The following is a 19,055-nucleotide window of genomic DNA, read 5'->3' on the forward strand; positions in this document are numbered from 1 at the left end:
GCATATTTATTGCTATTTTTTCATACTCTTTATAAAGATCAGTCATTAGCAAGAGAGGCTTGCTCATTAGGCAGAAGGGCTGTGTTGCTCTCCAGATAGATTCATCTCTGTGAAGATTTGATAACCTTTCATGTAATTTAAGGATTTAGGAATCTCAACATTGGAGAAATTGCTTTGAGCAAATAGCTTCTTGTGAAAAACTGTTGATTGGATATTTCCTCGTGTCTAATATTAGGAAACAAGGCCCAGTTCCTAAACACTTCTTTGCTATTGTATTCTTGCTTGCATCACTTCCTTGTTTCTTGGGCTGTAGATCAAGGGTACAACATAGGAATTGCAAGTGTAAAACATGGCAGTCACTTTCATATTTTCCTGGGGTTGTTAGAATCAGGCTGTAAATACACATAAGAGAGGGTCCTATGGACATGGTGCCAGTTATTAGGTGGGAACCACAGCCCTGTCCCTGAGCACATCCTCAGGACAGCAGCCAGATATATGTGCAGGAGAATATGATGGCCATCATGGCAACTGATGCAATATTCAAGTTCAACTCCACGAAGGCAGTGATTGCTATGCTGATATGTATTTGGGAGCATGAAGAGTCACTGGGGGTTCAGGACAGACAAAGTGACCGATGGCATTAGAACTGCAGAAAGGTGATGAAAAGGTAAGATATATAGTTACAAGAGCTCTGTTAAAAATTCCGTGAACACTCTGCGGCGCGTGGGTGGCTGAGTTGGTTAAGCGGCCACCTCTTGATTTCAGTTCAGGTCATGATCTCACGGTCCCTGAGACTGAGCCCAGCATCAGGCTCTGCACTGTCAGAGTGGAGCCTGCTTGGGATTTTTTCTCTCCTTCTTTCTCTGCTAGCCGCCCCCGCCTCTCAATCTCACAAAATAAATAAACTTAAAAAAATGCCTTGGGGGTGCCTAGGTGGCTCATTGGGTTAAGCATCCTACTCTTGGTTTTGACTCAGGTAATGATTTTACAGTTTGTGAGTTTGAGCCCCACATCAGGCTCTATGCTGACAGTGCAGAGCCTGTTTGGGATTCTGTCTCTCCCTCTCTCTCTGCTCCTCCAATGCTTGCTCTCTCTCTCTCTCTCTTTCTCTATCAATCAATCATTTATCTATCTAATTAGTCAAGAGTGCAGTCTCTGGGATTAAATTAAAACCCTGGTTTCACCATTTAGTTATGTGGTTTGAACAGATTGTTCAACTTGTCTGAGTTACATAATGTGAAAATAGGGATTACATGTTTTTCATAATCTGAAATGAGGATTATTTTGTTAAAGCTAACGAGATAATGTATTTTCTATATGTGGACATGTAGAAAGCCTATACTAATTTTAGTTAATAATAAGTCTGATTCTGTCTCCAGGCTTTTAATAAACTGTCTTACATAAAAGAAGAACATCCATGGCTTTTGTCCATGGAATGATGCTGTTGTAATTCCATTCTTCCATGAAATGATTTTCCAGGAGACTTATTCCCGGTGTTTGATTTTCTCCAGGTTCCCTTTTACAATTCTTAGGGCAAAGGTCTCATTTTTTCTACCAATTTCTCTGCTTCTCTTTATGCTCACATCTGCCAGAAAATATGAAAACTCACAAGGATCAAGGAGGTACGTTCCTCACCTTCTATTCTTTTATACCTCATTGGATTATGGTGCTGGTGTTCACTGAAGTTACCTCAATCTCTGATCATCTGTGATGAAGTTTTGCAGAATAATTTGCCTCAAATATTAAGCTTATGTTCACTTATTAAATGGGCATTTCAACATTAAAATCACCTTTTCAGAATGACATCTGACAAAATGGCTTTGTGTTATAGTGTGTTAAACTTTCTTGAATAAAAATTAAAATTTGTGTTTAGAGAGTCCATAATATACTTTAAACTTTTCCTGGGAACAAGGCAGGGAATAGATGAAATGAAGGAATGAATTCTGCAATATGCTTTTAAAGTTATTTTGATCCCTGCCTGTGTCACCTACTAGAAAAGAGAAAAATCGAAAAAAAGGTCATTGTAGATTTCTATAGTTTTAGACACAGATATTACATATTTTTACTGAGAAAAAAAATGCATAGAGGAAGAAAGTGTACTGACCAGCTTTCAGCTAACCCTTTGCACATCTAGGGTTTTCTGTCTGTGCAACTCCTTTTCTTCAATGTCTTGTCCTGCAAACCCTGGTTTCCTTGGTCTCTCCAGATTTTCATCTCCATTCCTTTAGAAAGTCTACTAACCTTTCTGAACTGTGGTCTGGAAACTTTCTTAAGGCAGAAGTCTGGGAAATTTTAGAGCTCATTTGTTTGTTGCTTCTCAAGAATCATTGTCTTTTATCTCCTGATGCAAGTGTCTTGCAAACAATTAGTTTATATATTTTGTCCACTTTTTCATGTTTCAGGTAGGAGGGTAAATCCAATCCCTGTTACTCCATCTTGGGAAGAAGTAGAAGTTCTGGAAGGGGCTTTTAACTGGATGAATAATACAAGCATTTTGGAGTTGTCCAAACTATATTGTATCCAAGCTACCTTGAGGTTTTATTTTATATCACCTGCCATGAAAAGTAGATAGACTTTGTAGTCGGAAAGATCTAGATTTGCATCTTGAATCTAGCATCCAGTAGGTATGTGATCTTGGACAGCAACTGTAATTTCCCTCAACTTCCGTTTTATCTTTCATAGAAGGAGATGGAAAAAATTGACTTTAAACCCAGAAATCCAGGGGATTCTATGAAGTACTGTTTTTTTTTACACCAAAATATAAGCAGTAGGTAGGGTGATGCTAAAATAAATGAGAGTGAATCTATAGTTTATGGTTCCATGAAACACCCCAAAATAATGGGGTAGATCTATGTGTATTTTTTTTTAATTTTTTTTAACGTTTATTTATTTTTGGGACAGAGAGAGACAGAGCATGAACAGGGGAGGGGCAGAGAGAGAGGGAGACACAGAATCTGAAACAGGCTCCAGGCTCTGAGCCATCAGCCCAGAGCCGGACGCGGGGCTCGAACTCACAGACTGCGAAATCCTGACCTGAGCTGAAGTCGGACGCTTAACCGACTGAGCCACCCAGGTACCCCGATCTATGTGTATTTTTTAGAAAAACTGTTAATAACGTACTGTTAGGTAAGTAAAGCATTTTGCAGAAAAATGTATATAGTATGTGAAGTGTTTTTTAACTAAAAATCTGTGTGTATTTATGCGTGTGTGTGTGTGTGTGTGTGTGTGTGTGTGTGTGTGTGCGCGCTGCGCGCATGCGTGCTTATGTGAGGAGAACTCCATCTGGAAAAATATATGGCAAACTTAAGAAAGCTGAGGAATAAAAATAACTTTAAGACCATCTATATTTTAAAAGATCATGGGCACATATTAGTTTCTTTTGCGGTAAGAAAATGAGTAACAAAGAGAAGCCAAATTCAAGAGAGGTGATAGATGCACGTGGCACAGTTCTCACCGTCAACACACAATAGCCAACCAACACCAGGAGCCCAGATGTAGACGGGCCTCCTTCACCTGCTGCAGTGAGGAAAACCACGTCGCATCTCAGAGCGCCCCACGTGTTGGATAAGAGGAAACTGGGAAGGACTTTTGAAGGATTTAGACCTGCGCTGGGTGATTCGAAGAAGGATTTAGGAAGTGGACGCAAGTTCTGTTTTGAGTGTTACCAGGAATTTGATGATTAGACACTTTTGTAATTTATACCAGAAAGAGAGACATTAAAGTGATTAGGGAAGGGATGTTTACTCCTTTTCGTTGGAAAGGGGAATATTTGAGTTTTTGTTCCTGTCACTTTTCAGACATCGTCACAAGAGTGGCCTTTTCTGTCTGAATTCATCTCACTCATGGAGTGGCCTTGTCTTATTATTGCTTATATTCTGTGAAAGTTGTTCAGTTCAGCTGGGGACATCATGGCTAACAAGTTAGCTGTCATCTCTCTGACCGTTTCATAATTTCTCAATATGATTGATAATTTCCTCTCTCCATTTACATTTTTACTTTGCTGAAGATAAGATGACTGTACCCACCCTTGGAGTTAATTATATTGGCACATTGGCTCTAATCCTATAGATTTTATTGTGGTTCCCCCCTGTCAAAATAATGCACAGCTGAACAGGAAAAATTCAATTTGATTTATTTACAGGGGATTTGTCTTTAGATTTCCACCCCCCCACCCCTCCCCCAGCTAGTGCAGGCTTATGTTTAACCAAGTGATTTCTCCACAAAAAGAGTGTATAGTTGAGGTATGGGAGTAAGTATCTGTTCCCTTGAGCGTCTGTGCCTCTAGATGCCAAAACAGGATCAAAGAAAACAGTCTTCATTGGTTAGTTTTCTGCTGAAAGAGAGGAGTTTCCCAGAGGGGAAAGATTTCATGTGCAAACCCTGGGAGACTTTTTGTTTTGTTTTGTTTTGGGAGACTTTTTACTGAGAGAGAGAGAGAGAGAGAGAGAGAGAGAGAGAGTAATGAGGGTATTTTTATAAAGACTGCCACACCTTAGTGCCAGGTACTATGATTTCTATTCTTTAGCTTACCTATTACTAACAAACAAGCAAGCGAAAAAAAAAAATCTCTTGAGATATGTATTGTTATGGGAAACAAGGTTTGAAAGATGAAATAATTTGTAAAGGACAGTACTGGCAAGTGACAGGGTTGGGACATCAACTACATAGTAAACTATTTAAAATCTTGTGCTCTTAAATGTTGCTTTCCAGTGGACCATGCAACTAAAGAAACACTCTGCATGTATAGATATTTATAGTTATTGGCCTCTGGCTAATGTTACTGAATCAATACCTCCAGGACTAAGCAATGATTATTTGCACTTTAAAAACTTTTCCTGGTCATTTGAATACTGCTGCCCACAGATTGGTTTTTAAAGACCACTAGTGCAGGCTACATACTCACAGAACTTACAGTCAGAAAGCTGTCAGTATTATTGTATTTTATCACCAGTTATTCATTCAATATTTATAGAATACCTACTGTGTCTAAGGCTCTATACCAGATGTTAAAAGGTCATAGAAAGACAATGGTATAAATGGTAGTGAGAGTCTTATAAGTAAGTAATTTATATAGGAAGTGATAAATAATAAATAAAGTGCTGTAGGTACTCAGTGGAAGAAAGAATTACCCCCAAGGGGTAGAAAGTTGGCAAGAAATGAAGGCTAAGCTGGGAAAACTTCAAGGAGAGACTGACTCTTGAAATGGCAGTATGATTTGGGCATAGAGGTGTGTTTTGTTTCACATGGTATATATACCGATCAACCGTATGGCTTCCCTGCTTTGAAAAATAAACTGCCGAGTTATGAGAGGGGTTATGGAGAGGGCCACACAGAAAAGACTGTGGATAGCCTTTAAGAGCTGGGCGAAACCTCTGGCTGGTGGCCAATAGGAAGGCAGGAATCTCAGTCTTACAACTGCAAGGAGATGAGTCCTGCCTATTACATTAGGGGGCTTGGAAACTGGATCCCCAGTTGAGCCTCAGTTCTCAGTCCTGGTTGACACCTTGATTGTAGCATCTCAGAGGATATATTTAAGCAGTGTCCACATTCCTGACCCATAAAAGCATAAAATAATAATTGTGTTTTAAGCCCTTAAATTTGTAGAAACTTGCTATGTAGCAACAGATACAGATTTTGGAATCATAACAAATACGAATTTATTTCCCTAGTGAACAATATTCACTTTCTTGGTCTTATCTTCCTAAACAATGCTGCAATTTAATATCTATTAAATATATGACCTTATGGACTGGAATTTCTATTTCCATAGATCAGTTTACACCTCTGAAATTCTGAATTGAAGATGTTTCTTTGTTTGTTTAAAAAAGATACTGCCGGGGTGCCTGAGTGGCTCAGTTGGTTAAGCGTCCAACTTCAGCTCAGGTCATGATCTCATGGTCTGTGAGTTTGAACCCCACTGCGCCGCCCCCCCCCCCCCCCAAATCAGGGTCTGTGCCGACAGCTTGGAGCTGGAGCCTGCTTCGGATTCTATGTGTCCCTCTCTCTCTGTCCTTCCCCCACCTGCACTCTGTCTCTCTCTCTCCCTCTCTCTCTCAAAAATAAATTTAAAAACATAAAAAAAGATATTGCCAGATACTTTCTAGGGTGAAGTAACACTTCAGTTTTCCATTCACAATGAATGAGAGCATGATTGCCCTTGCATCACAGCAATTAGTAAGTGTTAGGATTCTTTTTCAGTTTTGCCAGTTACTTTAAACTGTTATCTCACTGTTATCTCACTGTTAAACTTTAATTTGCAGCTCAGTATTAGAAAGATTGAGCAAATTTTCTTATGTTGCTTGGAGGTTTGGTTTTGATTTCTTAAAAACTGGCACTGTCAGTCTTGTTTACAAGTGTAAAAAATCAGAAATCAATGATCCAACCAGAAGCACTTCTTTGTAACCACTTTTAGGGCTTCCTTCACATCTTGGTTTCTCAGGCTGTAGATGAGGGGGTTTAACATGGGGATCATAATGCCATAAAACACAGAAGCCATTTTTTCTTGCTCTTGAGACTCATTGGTCCCATGGTGCAGATACATGTAAGACAGAGTCCCATAGAAAACAGTGACTGCTGTCAGGTGGGAGGTGCACGTGGAGAAGGCTTTTTTCTTCCTTGCAATGGAAGATATCTTCAGGATGGCAGCCAGGATATATATGTAGGAAAAGATGACAACCAGCACAGTGAACATTAGGTTAAACCCCACAAAGACAGTTAGCAGCATGATGTTGAAGTCAATGTTGGAACAAGAGAGAGCTAAAATTGGGGGTTCATCACAGAAAAAGTGGTTAATTTTATTGGATTTGCAAAAGTTCAGTGAAAAAGTAAAACTTGTGTTTACAGAGGCATTTAGAAAACCTATGAAGTATGAGCCAAACAGGAGTTGAATGCAGACTCTCTGGGACATGACTATTGGATAGCGGAGTGGATTGCAGATGGCGACATACCGGTCCACTGCCATTGCAGCCAAGATGTAACAGTCAGTCGTTGCAAAAGCACCATAGACTAGTAATTGCACCATACACCCTATGAATGAGATGGATTGCTCTGTTTGTACAAAGTTTTGCAGCATTTTGGGAGTGATAGCAGAGGTGTAGCAGAGATCAACAAATGCCAAGTGTTGGAGGAAAAAATACATCGGGGTATGAAGGCAAGAATCGATCTTGATGAGTAGGATCATTCCAATATTGCCCACGAGGATGGCCACGTAGATCACTAGAAATACTATGAAGAGAATATGCCAAGACTTGCGTTGACCAGCAAATCCCAGGAGAATGAACTCACTTATTTCAGTGCCATTGTTTTGTTCCATGGCTAGCAAAGATTAAGTATCAGCTGGAAAGGTGTAAAGAAAGAAGAGCAGAGAAAGCTAAGAACTTGTGGTCCTTTAACTAATTTTGGAATTGGCAATGGTATAATATTTGGTTTCACAATGGAGTCAGAGGATATTTTCTATGAGACAATTGACTCACATTTAAAGTCTATAGCTTGACATCTGACTTTAGATAATTTAGATTTATGTTTTGGGAAATTTGCCATGGATCGGTTTCTTTGTTATGAGAGTGAAAACTGACTCTTTAATTATACTAAGAATTTAAGCTTTTGTTAAATATATTTCTTAAATCTATTAATTGGGGGACATATGAAAACATACTTTTAAAAATTAAGCTTTCTTTTATGCTGTATACATTTTAATTCATAAATCCCATTTTACATAAATTATTATGTATGAAAATCTTGATTTACCCATAAATTTCTATATGATCTTGCTTTAATTTTTTTCTGTATTCTCACCTTACTCTTTCTGTCTCCTTACTAATTCTGCTCCCTCCATTATCATGGACTCATGCCCAAGTAGAGTCTTTTATGGAAGTGTTTATCAAGTTATCTATGGTAAAGGACCATTTTCTTTGTAAAATTTGTTATATGTCATGGATCAATATTGTTGCATATAGCAATAAAAAATTATCAGCATTGTCAAAATTCTGTAATAGTTTTAGATGCTTAATCTCACTTTCAATTCTTATCACATCATTGAGTGGAAACAGAGAGTCCAGGACCTGGGGTGCTGGTCCAGGGACCACACATTGAGTAACATTACTCTATGGTGTCCATCTATCATAATTTACCAATGTGCTTTCCTAACAATGGGTAGTCGGCCACCTACAACTTGTTTCCACCACAAATAACTCAGTGTTTTTTATTTCCACTGTATGTCCACTACAAATAACTAAATTTTTCTAGGAACAAAAAATGTTGACTCTTAGAGTATGCATGTATTTATTTTGACCAAGTTTTCCAGATCACATTGCATAATGGAGGCACCAGTGTGCATTCCTGCTAATTGTTCATGGGGGTTCCCATATCCTCACTTTTTTGGGAACATTGGTATTTTCTTAATAGTTTTTGGACCAGAAAATACTTGTAAAGTGACATCTCCATTTTAATTTGTTTTATTTTCTAACCAGAAACTAATTTGATCTTTGTATAGTATATTTTTGTAGAATTTTGGAATCATATTTTTTATCGATATCTCTGTGGGTCAATTTATGGATGGATGGTCTTCCTTTATATAGTTTGAGCACTCTGTTATTGAATTGACAAAAATTTTCTTACATTCTGTTATCTATTATCTTTGTCTATAGTATTCTCCGTAGACCAGAAATATTTACATTTAAAATAACAATTCCTTATTTTTTCCCCTATTGTTTGTTCTTTTGGGGAAAAAATGGAATAAACTCCATTCCTGCCTTGATTCATTTACCCAGGAAAGTCAAACATAGTAATAAAACTTACTATCCATTTTATACTTGTTTGCTGCTACATGATGTTTGTTGAATTGTGTTTTATTCCATACATATAATTTGGAAAATTTATTTTGTTTAAAAAAACTTTTTAGGAAAAATGTAGATTAAATGGGTAGTGATAGCAGTTGGAGTGATTGTGTGTGTGTGTGTGAAATATTTAAATATATTTAAATATTTTAAAACCATTAAATGACTTTACTTGATATTTTAAAGTTTACTCAAACAAACACTTGTCCCCATTGTGTTATAGGAAAGTTCTATCATGCAATTATGGAACAATGAATTCTAATATTATATAAGCTCTTCCTGAAAATCACAATAAAGAACATTTTCCAATTCATGTCAATATTGCATTGGAACCAAAATAAGTAAAATATGAGAAAAGAAAATTAGACCCAACCTCATTTGTGAATTTAGATGCAAACAACTTAAATACACATTCATTTACCAAATCCATTCATGTATTAAACAAACAGTTTCTAGGATATCAAAGAGGCTCTCGTAAATATCTATTCTCTTCCTTTTTGGATTTGAACAAGTTGATAAATAAAAGATAATGTCTGTATGGGGACCATAATATCACCTTTGGACACCTGGGGGGAAATTTTAGGTTTATTTATTTATTTATTTTTGAAAAGATTTTATTTTTAAGTAATCTCTATATCCAACATGGGGCTCATACCCACAACCCCAAGATCAACAGTTGCATATTCCCCCAACTGATCCAGCCAGGCATGCCCCAAGTTGTAAGTGTATTAGTCAAATTATTTGCTGCCAATGAACACCATAAGTTGATATTTTTCCCACCCAGTCTTAATGGCAGTGATAGGAACATGCCTCTTGCACATGGTGGGAAAGTGCCTCTGGGAGTTCAGGGGAGCGTGGGCTTTAGTAGGTTGACTGATGCTAAGAATTAAGGCAGGGCAAAACATGCCAGATTGTTCTCAGTTATACTAATCAGACTTGTCATGCCATCTTTTTAGGAACTTAGTGGATAAGATGGGGATAGAGAGTCTGCGATTATACAGACTGAGTTTTCTTGCAGGAAAGAAACATCAGAAGCAGCGAAAAGGTACTTTACCATCAGTAATCAAGACCTATTTGTATTTATCCCAGGAATGAAAGCATTTTTTAACATTGGAAATTTTATTGATATAATTTGCCATATCAATATATTCTTTAAAAAGCCATATGAGGGGCGCCTGGGTGGCGCAGTCGGTTAAGCGTCCGACTTCAGCCAGGTCACGATCTCGCGGTCCGTGAGTTCGAGCCCCGCGTCAGGCTCTGGGCTGATGGCTCGGAGCCTGGAGCCTGTTTCCGATTCTGTGTCTCCCTCTCTCTCTGCCCCTCCCCCATTCATGCTCTGTCTCTCTCTGTCCCAAAAATAAATAAAAAAACGTTGAAAAAAAAAAAATTAAAAAAAAAAAATAAAAAGCCATATGATCTTCTCAATAGATACAGAACAATTGTTTGGTAAAATTCAATAATTTTTCATGATTCAATAGAACAAAAATGAAAACAGAGACTCTTATAACCTGGTAAAAGTTACTTACCACATTGCTGGACTAAACGTAATTACTATTAAATCATGAGACACAGTGCCTATAAAAAATAAGACAAGGATGCTTGTTATGACTGAATCTGTTCAGTATTTTTTCAGAAGCCAGAACGAAATGAAGAAGACATGAAAGGTAAAATGATTATGAGGAAAAACCACAACTGTTATTAGCTTTAGATAATGTAATTGTCTCTATAAAAAATCCTAGAGAATTGGCAGATAAATTCTTAGTGAGCCTAGTAAAGTTATTTAATAATAGTTTAATATAAACAAATCAATTGCATTTCTGTTCACCAGAAATCAAAAGTGTTTTTAAAAAATTTATTTTATAATAACATCAAAAATAAAGTGTCTAGACATAAATCTGAGAAAGAATGTTCATGACCCTAATACAACTTTATTTAAAGGCTTAAAGAAGACCCAAACAGACCAGGATCATGGAGAGGGACTCAATATTATAAACATTACATCCCCCCCCCCATATTAATCTACAAATTCAATGTAATTCTAAGCAAATTTGGAAGAATTTTACATACATCTTGACAAACTTATTCTAAAATTTATGTGGGAGAGAAAATATCTAAAAATAGCAAAGACAATTTTAAAGGAGAAGAGGATGAGAACTTACTCTATCAGAATCAGAACTTCTTAAAAAGTGATAGTAGTAAAGACATTATCGTGTGGAATGGTGTGAGGGTGGACAAATGGATCAATGGAATCCATAAAAAAGAAATAAAAGACAGGCCCATGGGCCTCTGGAAGCTTGATGTATGAAGCCAGGAGCATGTACGTCAGTGAAAAATGGTCCAATACATTGGCGCTATAAATGTTTATACACATGAAAAATAATCTTGTATTCCTACTTTACATTTTATGAAAATAATTTCCAAATGGATTAAAGATTTGAATTGTAAAGCTTTGAGAGTAAAACAAAACAAAATACCCATGACTTAGATATACAGAAAAATACTTAAATAGGACATGAATGCACAAAAAATAAAACATTGAAAATCCAACCATTTTTAAATTAAAAATACCAACATTGTAAAAGAGAAGAGGCTAAATACTGACTAGAAATTTACTTAGGTAATTTTTTTTTTGCAACATATATAAATGTCAGGTAATTAGCATCCAGTATATGTAAAGAATTTCTATAAATTATCCCAAGGGAAAACTTTACAAAATATATAATCAGGATATTATAGAAAAGAAAACCTAAATGGTCAATAGAAATGTGAAAGTAAACACAACTCACTAGTTATTTGATAATTATATATTAATGCTGCATTGAAAAATAATTTTGTATTCTTCAGTTTAAAATGCAAAGTTTTGGTGAAGATGTGGAATCATATATTTCTGGTAGAAGGTAAATTAGCATAATCATGTTGGGGGCAAATTTGGAAATATTAGTAAAATTAAATAAATGCCTTCCTGAATTTCCATTATAGGTACATATTCTAGAGAAATTCTTGACCACATAAGCAAGGATATATATACACATGAATACATGCACGTGTAAGTGTATCCATATAAATATATTTATACACACACAAAAAGCATTGTTGATCACAGAAAAATGTACTATTAAATAAAGTAGTGAAAATTCAGTAAGCTGGAGCCAGAAAATCCATGTGGATAAATTTCTCAAATGGAATGCTGAGCAACAAAAAGCAAGTCGCAGAAGTTAGATGGTGGCTTCATGAATAGTTGTTACATTACCTTAAATATATTTTCATGCACCTTAAATATTAGGTAATAACAGAAATCCCTCACAAAGGAAAAGCCATGTCCCCACTATATCAGTAGAAATCTCCTGTACTCATGTCATTAAAGCCAGGCAGAGCTATAGCTCCATAGATGAGATGATCAGTTTTAGCTAAGAAAGTGCATTTAGTGGTGGAGAGTTTAGCAAACTGCACCTGTTGTTAATGTTTCCTGGGCAGTCTGGTTTTTTCAAATATCTTGAAGAATAGAGTGGCTTAATTCTGTAGTGATGGAAAAAGAAACAGTGCTCTTCAACATTTAGTGAGGGCTAAGGGTTGAAATAGAGCCCTTTCAAGGAGACTTCTATCCAGTGGGTGAAGGCACTGGTCAGAGGAAGCTAGAATTCTCATGAGTCTACTTGGCTTAGAATCTTGATAGAATCCTGACATTTACCATTTCAATGTAATCATCTTGAATTTAAATAAAATGCATGAGATATTGGGGGACGTTTTTTCCAGAACTGTGGACAACCAGTAGAAGAGCCAATCCCCCAAGCGTGACTACCCTATACTGAACTCTGGTGCTTCTGAAGCTTCCTTTATATGCAGCACCGTGAGGTGGAAGGGAAAGTGAATAGGCTGACCTGGGTTGGAATTTTGGTCATACCACCTCATAGATTCAAAGGGGGTAACTCCCCTTGACCACAGATCTAGTGTCTGTAAAATGGGATCACAGAATTACTTAGAAGGTCATGATGTTTATTGTAACACTGCTTATAAAAGCAAAAATTTGGAAATAGAGTTAAATAAATCAGAAGAGAAACTTATTATGGGATCAACACACTGGCCAAAATGTATGGGATAAATATATGCTCTTATGGAAAGGTGTTCCTGTCTTATTGTCAAATGAGCAAAGAAAGCTGCAGAATAATACATAATGTGTGGACCCTTTAAAGATAACACTTTTATTCACATCCACTCTCTCTTTTTCTCATTTTCTTTATTTATCCATGAAAAAGCTCAAGAAGGAATCACATCAAATGTTTAGTGGTTATCTTTGGGCATGAAAGTGGGGAGAGAGTCTTTAAACTTATAAATTTCATCACCATTTCTTTTTGAAATAGTTTTAATTGTTTTCAGAAGGAAGAGGAAGAGAAAGAGTAAAGGCTGCTTTGTAATGATGTGACAAAGTGAGGTGATTGATGTAAAATTCCCAGCACGGGACCAGTCATTGAATGGCTACTCGGAATTGGTCATAAAAACACATGCAAAAAAAACCCAAAAAAACAAAAAAACAAAAAACCAAACAAAAACACATGCAATAGTATACAAAAAACATACTTTTCATTCATTCATTCATTCAATCAATCTTCCAATATTTTGTTCATTTGTACCCGGCCCAGTTCAGTTCCCTCCCTCCATTGCTGTTGTATCACCAGGGATGAAAGGCTTCTTCCTGGTTTTGGGTGAAGCATACTGGAACTTTGGTTCTGACCCTTTTGCTCCACCATTTCCAGCACACGCTGGGATGAAAACATGGCTGATTTGAAAAATGGGATTTGCTTTGTTTTACTTACGCCAGAGTTGCCTCCAGATTCTCTTTCTGCAGCAGTGTGGGCTGATTACCACCATGGTCTTTCTGTGCTTCCTTCTAATTGGGGAGTTTAGAGCAGGGGCCTAAGGGAATCAATACTGGTTCCCTCAGGAATCTGAGATTCCAGGAGCTGAGCTGGAATTGGAATAAACAGTGTTGAGTAGTTATTTTCTGATGAATAACATTCAAGCTTTCTACAAAGGATAAATTTAATTCATGTTCCTGTCATTAGGGACTCGTGTGTGTGTGTGTGTGTGTGTGTGTGTGTGTGTGTGTGTTGCCTTTTATAAAACAACTCTTCAAAAATATTTTCTTGTGATAAATTATGTTGAACAGTTTTTAATATGTCTAATAATCTGTGTTCAGGTCCAGAAAATTGACCTTGTCACCATAATCAGTAAAAAAAAAAGCATGGTTTTCTGAAAAAAAGAAATCAAAGCTAGTCTACATTTAGGAACCTGTGTCCCTAATGTGGCGAATACAGTTACTATTATTTGAACATATTTAAAAAAAATTTTTTACGTATTGAGATTTTTATTTTTTTATTATTTTTAAATATAATTTATTGTCAAATTGGCTAACATACAGTGTGTATAGCATGCTCTTGGTTTTGGAGGTAGATTCCCATGCATGATTCATTGCTTATATAGAAAGACAGATATCATATCTTTTCACTCATGTGGAACTTGATAAATGTAACAGAAGATGATGGGGGAAGGGAAGGGGAAAAAATAGTTACAGAGAAGGAGGGATGCAAACCATAAGAGACTCTTAAATATAGAGGACAAACTGAGGGTTGATGGGGGGGTGGGGGAGAGGGGAAACTGAACATATTTTATATTAGCACCTTGATCATTGTTTACTTGAAGAAAAATACTCTTTGTGTCTTCTTTCTTTTGTTTTTCTAAAAAGTATATATTTAAAAAATAAGCCCTGGATAAATATACTTTTTTTCCTAATTGCACTTTATGCCATCAGAATGTTTCAGATAACAGTCTGTGGAATAAGCTATTTTGAGAAGTTTTGGGCTCGAAAGTTGCTAGGGTGAAAGCTTTAATCAGTGAGAATAGAAGGCTAGATTCAGTGAGTCTGTAGCTTTTGATTAACAAGCATACCTGAAAAGGAGCGTTACATTCAAAAGGCTGGTGAATCAACATTCAACATTACTTATTGCATGACCAGTGTCTCAGTTAGGAATGTGTCCTACTCCTGGTAGAAAAAAACCAATTTACTTTGGCTCAAAAAAACAGGGACTTATTTTTCTTTTATAACAATAGTTTGGAAGTTTTAACTTGCACTTTGTGATTGACTTAGCCTTTCCCATATGCAGGTTGCCCCACAGTCTAACCTGTCTCCTATAGTGCTAGACATCATATTCCCTTTTCAAAGCAGAAAAAATGATCCAGGAAGGCAGGGTGACAATGATATATATATATATTTCATTAGGAAAATGAAAGCTTTCTCCAAATCCAGCAGACTTCCACTCACATCTCACTGGATGGAAATGTATTACATAGATAGCAGAGGTCTCAGTGTCTTGTGTCTCTCTCCTCAGCTACTCCAGTGACTGGTACCTATATAGGTGCTTCTCTGCCTCAAGAATATCTTGACCTTCAAGCAGTGGGGGAGAAGGATTGAATACTTGTCTTGTCCTTCAGAGACTGAGACTGAGTTCCAGTTCCTAGGGTGTATGCCAGCTAAGTTATTCACCCTTTCCTTGCTTCTGTCTTTCTATAGCTCATTCTTCCTGCTCTCTGCTGCTTGGGATCATCCTTTTCAAAAAGCTTAGCAAACACAGTCTGAGGGAACAGTTCCCATAGGACTGATGTCACTTCAGATGCCAAAAATCCAGGGCTCCCTGGAGCTCCACCCATTTGTGGTTGGTAACAAATGTGGGGATCTTTCCACAATCACCCTCAGGTTTGATAATTCACTGGAATGACTCACTGAACTCTAGTGATATGGACTGAATATTTGTGCCCCTCCAAATCCTTCTGTTGAAATCGTAACCCAAGGTGCTGGTGTATGGTGGTAAGGGCTTTGGGTCACAGCACTGAAGGTTTTGACTTGCACTTTTGTGATTTTCTTAGCCCTGCACCCACAGCTGAGAGTGCAGCCCTGATGAGTAGAGTTCATGTTTTTATAGAAGAGACCCCAGAAAGTTCTCTAGCTCTTTCTACCACTGAGAACAGAGCAGAGGTTGGCAGTCTGAAGCCTAGAAGGCAGCTCTCACCAGACCCTGACCATGTTGGCACCCTGCTCTCAGACTTCTAACTCTCAGAACTGTGAGAAGTGAGTTTCTGTTGTTTAGAAGATACTCAACCTATGGAAATTTAAATAGAGCCCAAACTGGCGAACACATCAGGAAAACACAATACATACAAATTTTAGTTTTATCATAATAAAAAGATACACATTGAAAGTAGTTAAAGGAAGTAATACATAAGGCAAGGTTTGTGAGGATCCAAACACAAAATGTCCATGTATTTTGTATATTACACAGGGATGTTTTAGCGTTCTGTATGTCAACGTGTGGCCACACATATGGAGTATTGCTGACTTGCGAGGCTCACCCTTAGTATGCTTTAGTATCCAGTTTCTTTGTGGCACTATGTATGACATAATGCTCATTTGGCTGAACTTTCATTCTCAACCTCTCCTGGAGGTTAAGGATAGTATATTTAGTCCCAAGTTGCCCTGGAGTTTGAAAATGATATGGCATGTCTCAAAGCTTCCATCATAAATCACAATGTTAGACTGTCCAGTGGCCAAAAACACTCTTATTAGGAAGGACATGTCAGGGGCCTATAGATCATGCCAGTAGCTGCAGACAAAGATAAGATAGTTCTTTAGGTTAAGGTTCATTCTTCACTCTATGCCACTGGCATACGTTACCTTTACCAAAGGCCTAAGATACACGCCATCGCAACTACAAAAAAAGCTGAGAAGTGCAATATATTTTTTACCTGGCTGCATCACCTTCCACATAAAATAGGAATTCTTTTAGGAAGGAATAAGAGGAGAATGGACGGACAACCAGCTACATTTGGGAGCAGCTAGTGAATACTCATGAGGGATGGTGGGTGGATTCTTTGTCTTTAAGCTTCTATAGGTATTCTCTTCCCCGTGTCATTCTTATTCCAAACTTTTCTGTGTGATGCTATATTTTCTTCCACTTTGGTCTAGACTAATATATTTTTTTATGAATATAATTTATTGTCAAATTGGCTTACATGCAACACCCAGTGCTCATCCCAACAAGTGCCCACCTCAATGCCTATCACTCATTTTCTTTCTTCCCCACCCCACCATCCACACTTAGTTTGTTCTCTGTATTTAATAGTCTCTTGTGGCTTTCCTTTCTCCCTCTCTGTTTGTATCTTTTTTCCTCCCTTTCTTTCCCCCATGGTCTTCTGTTCAGTTTCTCAAGATCCACATACGAGTGAAAACATGGTAAGTTAGCCATCTTGCTAATTATCAACTTCAAATTTTGGTCGAAGAACTGAGCCCCTATCATAATGTTTTAGAGGCAATTGCTGGACCCCAAAAGCCCTTATAAACCATGGGGTGCTGATGATTTATGAAACAATAATGTTCACCTGGTAATTTATGAAAGAATTTACGATTATACAACATCTGACTATTAGTACTCTAGATGTCAGTAAGGAAATTTCTCTTTTGGATAATTGCTAACAATCACTATTTATTCCCTGGCGAGAGCCCAGATCAACCATTTCATCCTTCATATAAATTTCAGGGATTTCACTTCTTGTGTATATTTGTCACAGAATTTATTTTTTTGGGGGGTTTCTTTCACCTTGGTATTAAATGCAGAGTAATATGTGACTCTCCATTTTGCACCCTATTTCCAATTTGGCCTCTTAGATTTCTCAACATGTACTAAGTTTTTCTTTGTTTTATCATGTTTCCCCTACATCTTTACTGAGGTAGAATTGACAAAGCTTGTATGTACTTGAGATACACAACTTGATATTTTGACAGGAGTATCCATCATGAAATGATCACCACAAACTGGTTAACAAACCATCACTTTGCATGATTATCATTTTCCTTATTTCTACTCTCTCAACAGATTTCAAATATATGATACGGTATCTTAAAAATAGTCACCATAAAAAAAATAGTCACCATATTTTACATTAGTCTCTGACTTTCCCCTCTAGAGTCTCAGGACATCCTTTGTCTACTTTGCTGATGACTCTCTAGCAATTGTCCCTAATCCTGGTCTTTGAAGGTTCTTGGACCTTCCCTTTATGGAAGGTGTCATCCTTTATAAAGGTGGAGTCTTTGCTGGGAAGATTCTGGTCATCCCACATTATCTCCATGTTAATTTTTTCTCTTCTCTCAAAATTGAAGCAGGATATCATATTTGAAAAATATATCTTCTCTTGCCCAGTTGTCTTTCTGCTGTTACTTAACATTTTCTGGCCAGATCACTAGTCTGTCTGGTGTTATTTTCATGTGAAACTTGCTTTTTCATGTAGCATGGCCTCTCTAGAGTCATGTGGGGGTTTCCACCACTTAACTTCAATATACCTATTAAAGCTCTCTTGTTAACGGTTTGTCTTTCTGATTCAAAGGGCTCTTGGCCTCCCTTCAACTTCTATTGTTTACTATAGTTTAAAGTTATTTGCCTAGACTAAAATGACTGGTGTGCCTTTCATAAATGAATTATTTAGGTTTTTATATCCTTCTACATTCTAGATTTTTTATTTTTATTGGGGAGGGATATAGGAAATGTTTCCAGAAGTTTCCTTACCTTATACAAGAAAGAAATGGATTCAGAATAAAGAGGATAACTAACGACAAACGTAACATCAAACATGACATCGCATAGAAATTAGTTACTAGAGAATGTAACTAATAAAAGAATATTAAGTAGGAAGTATAGCCAGAGTCAAAAAGTACTTTTCAAAGCAGTGCATTTATTTTACATTCTGGTGTATGCAATAATTAGAACAGAACATACTGTCTCTTTGTAGACAACTTAAGGAAGTCATTTAAGTGAATGGTAATTAATGAACTTCAATTTTAATATTGATTATATGCAAAATTGAGGTTTTCTAGTCTTTAAGAACATATATGAAATCTATTTGAAGCAACTAAATACTTTGTGAAGTCTGTACATAATTTTAATATTTTAAATAATCTCAATAAAATATGGATAGTATGAAACATATTTCTTGAGTTATAATCAGGGGAATATTAGTCTCATGAGATGTTGCTATATTTCTCACATTTTAAGAACTTATTGAAAGAGGTAACATTGATTTAAGATGTGAACGTGTTTCCAACTTCAGAAACATTCAATAATAGTCAAACATCCTTACTTGATGCTTTGAGGTGCTGAATTTTAATGACTTGGGTCCAAC

At 36.9% G+C, this 19,055-nt stretch overlaps 1 protein-coding gene across 1 annotated transcript; it reads right to left on the minus strand.

Annotated features, from left to right (window-relative positions):
* Positions 1-6,370: 6,370 nt before the first annotated feature.
* Positions 6,371-7,312, minus strand: LOC109261214 (putative olfactory receptor 5AK3). The gene has a single exon (XM_019439783.2). The coding sequence runs from the start codon at positions 7,310-7,312 to the stop codon at positions 6,371-6,373; it is 942 nt and encodes a 313-aa protein (XP_019295328.2).
* Positions 7,313-19,055: the final 11,743 nt, after the last annotated feature.

Source organism: Panthera pardus, unplaced genomic scaffold (genome assembly GCF_024362965.1).
Source record: "Panthera pardus isolate Hobbes unplaced genomic scaffold, ASM2436296v1 HiC_scaffold_12, whole genome shotgun sequence".
Taxonomy (NCBI): domain Eukaryota; kingdom Metazoa; phylum Chordata; class Mammalia; order Carnivora; family Felidae; genus Panthera; species Panthera pardus.

Bases quoted from the DNA above. Each gene is read 5' to 3' on its own strand.
- LOC109261214 (XM_019439783.2), bottom strand. From the start codon at position 7,312: ATGGAACAAAACAATGGCACTGAAATAAGTGAGTTCATTCTCCTGGGA.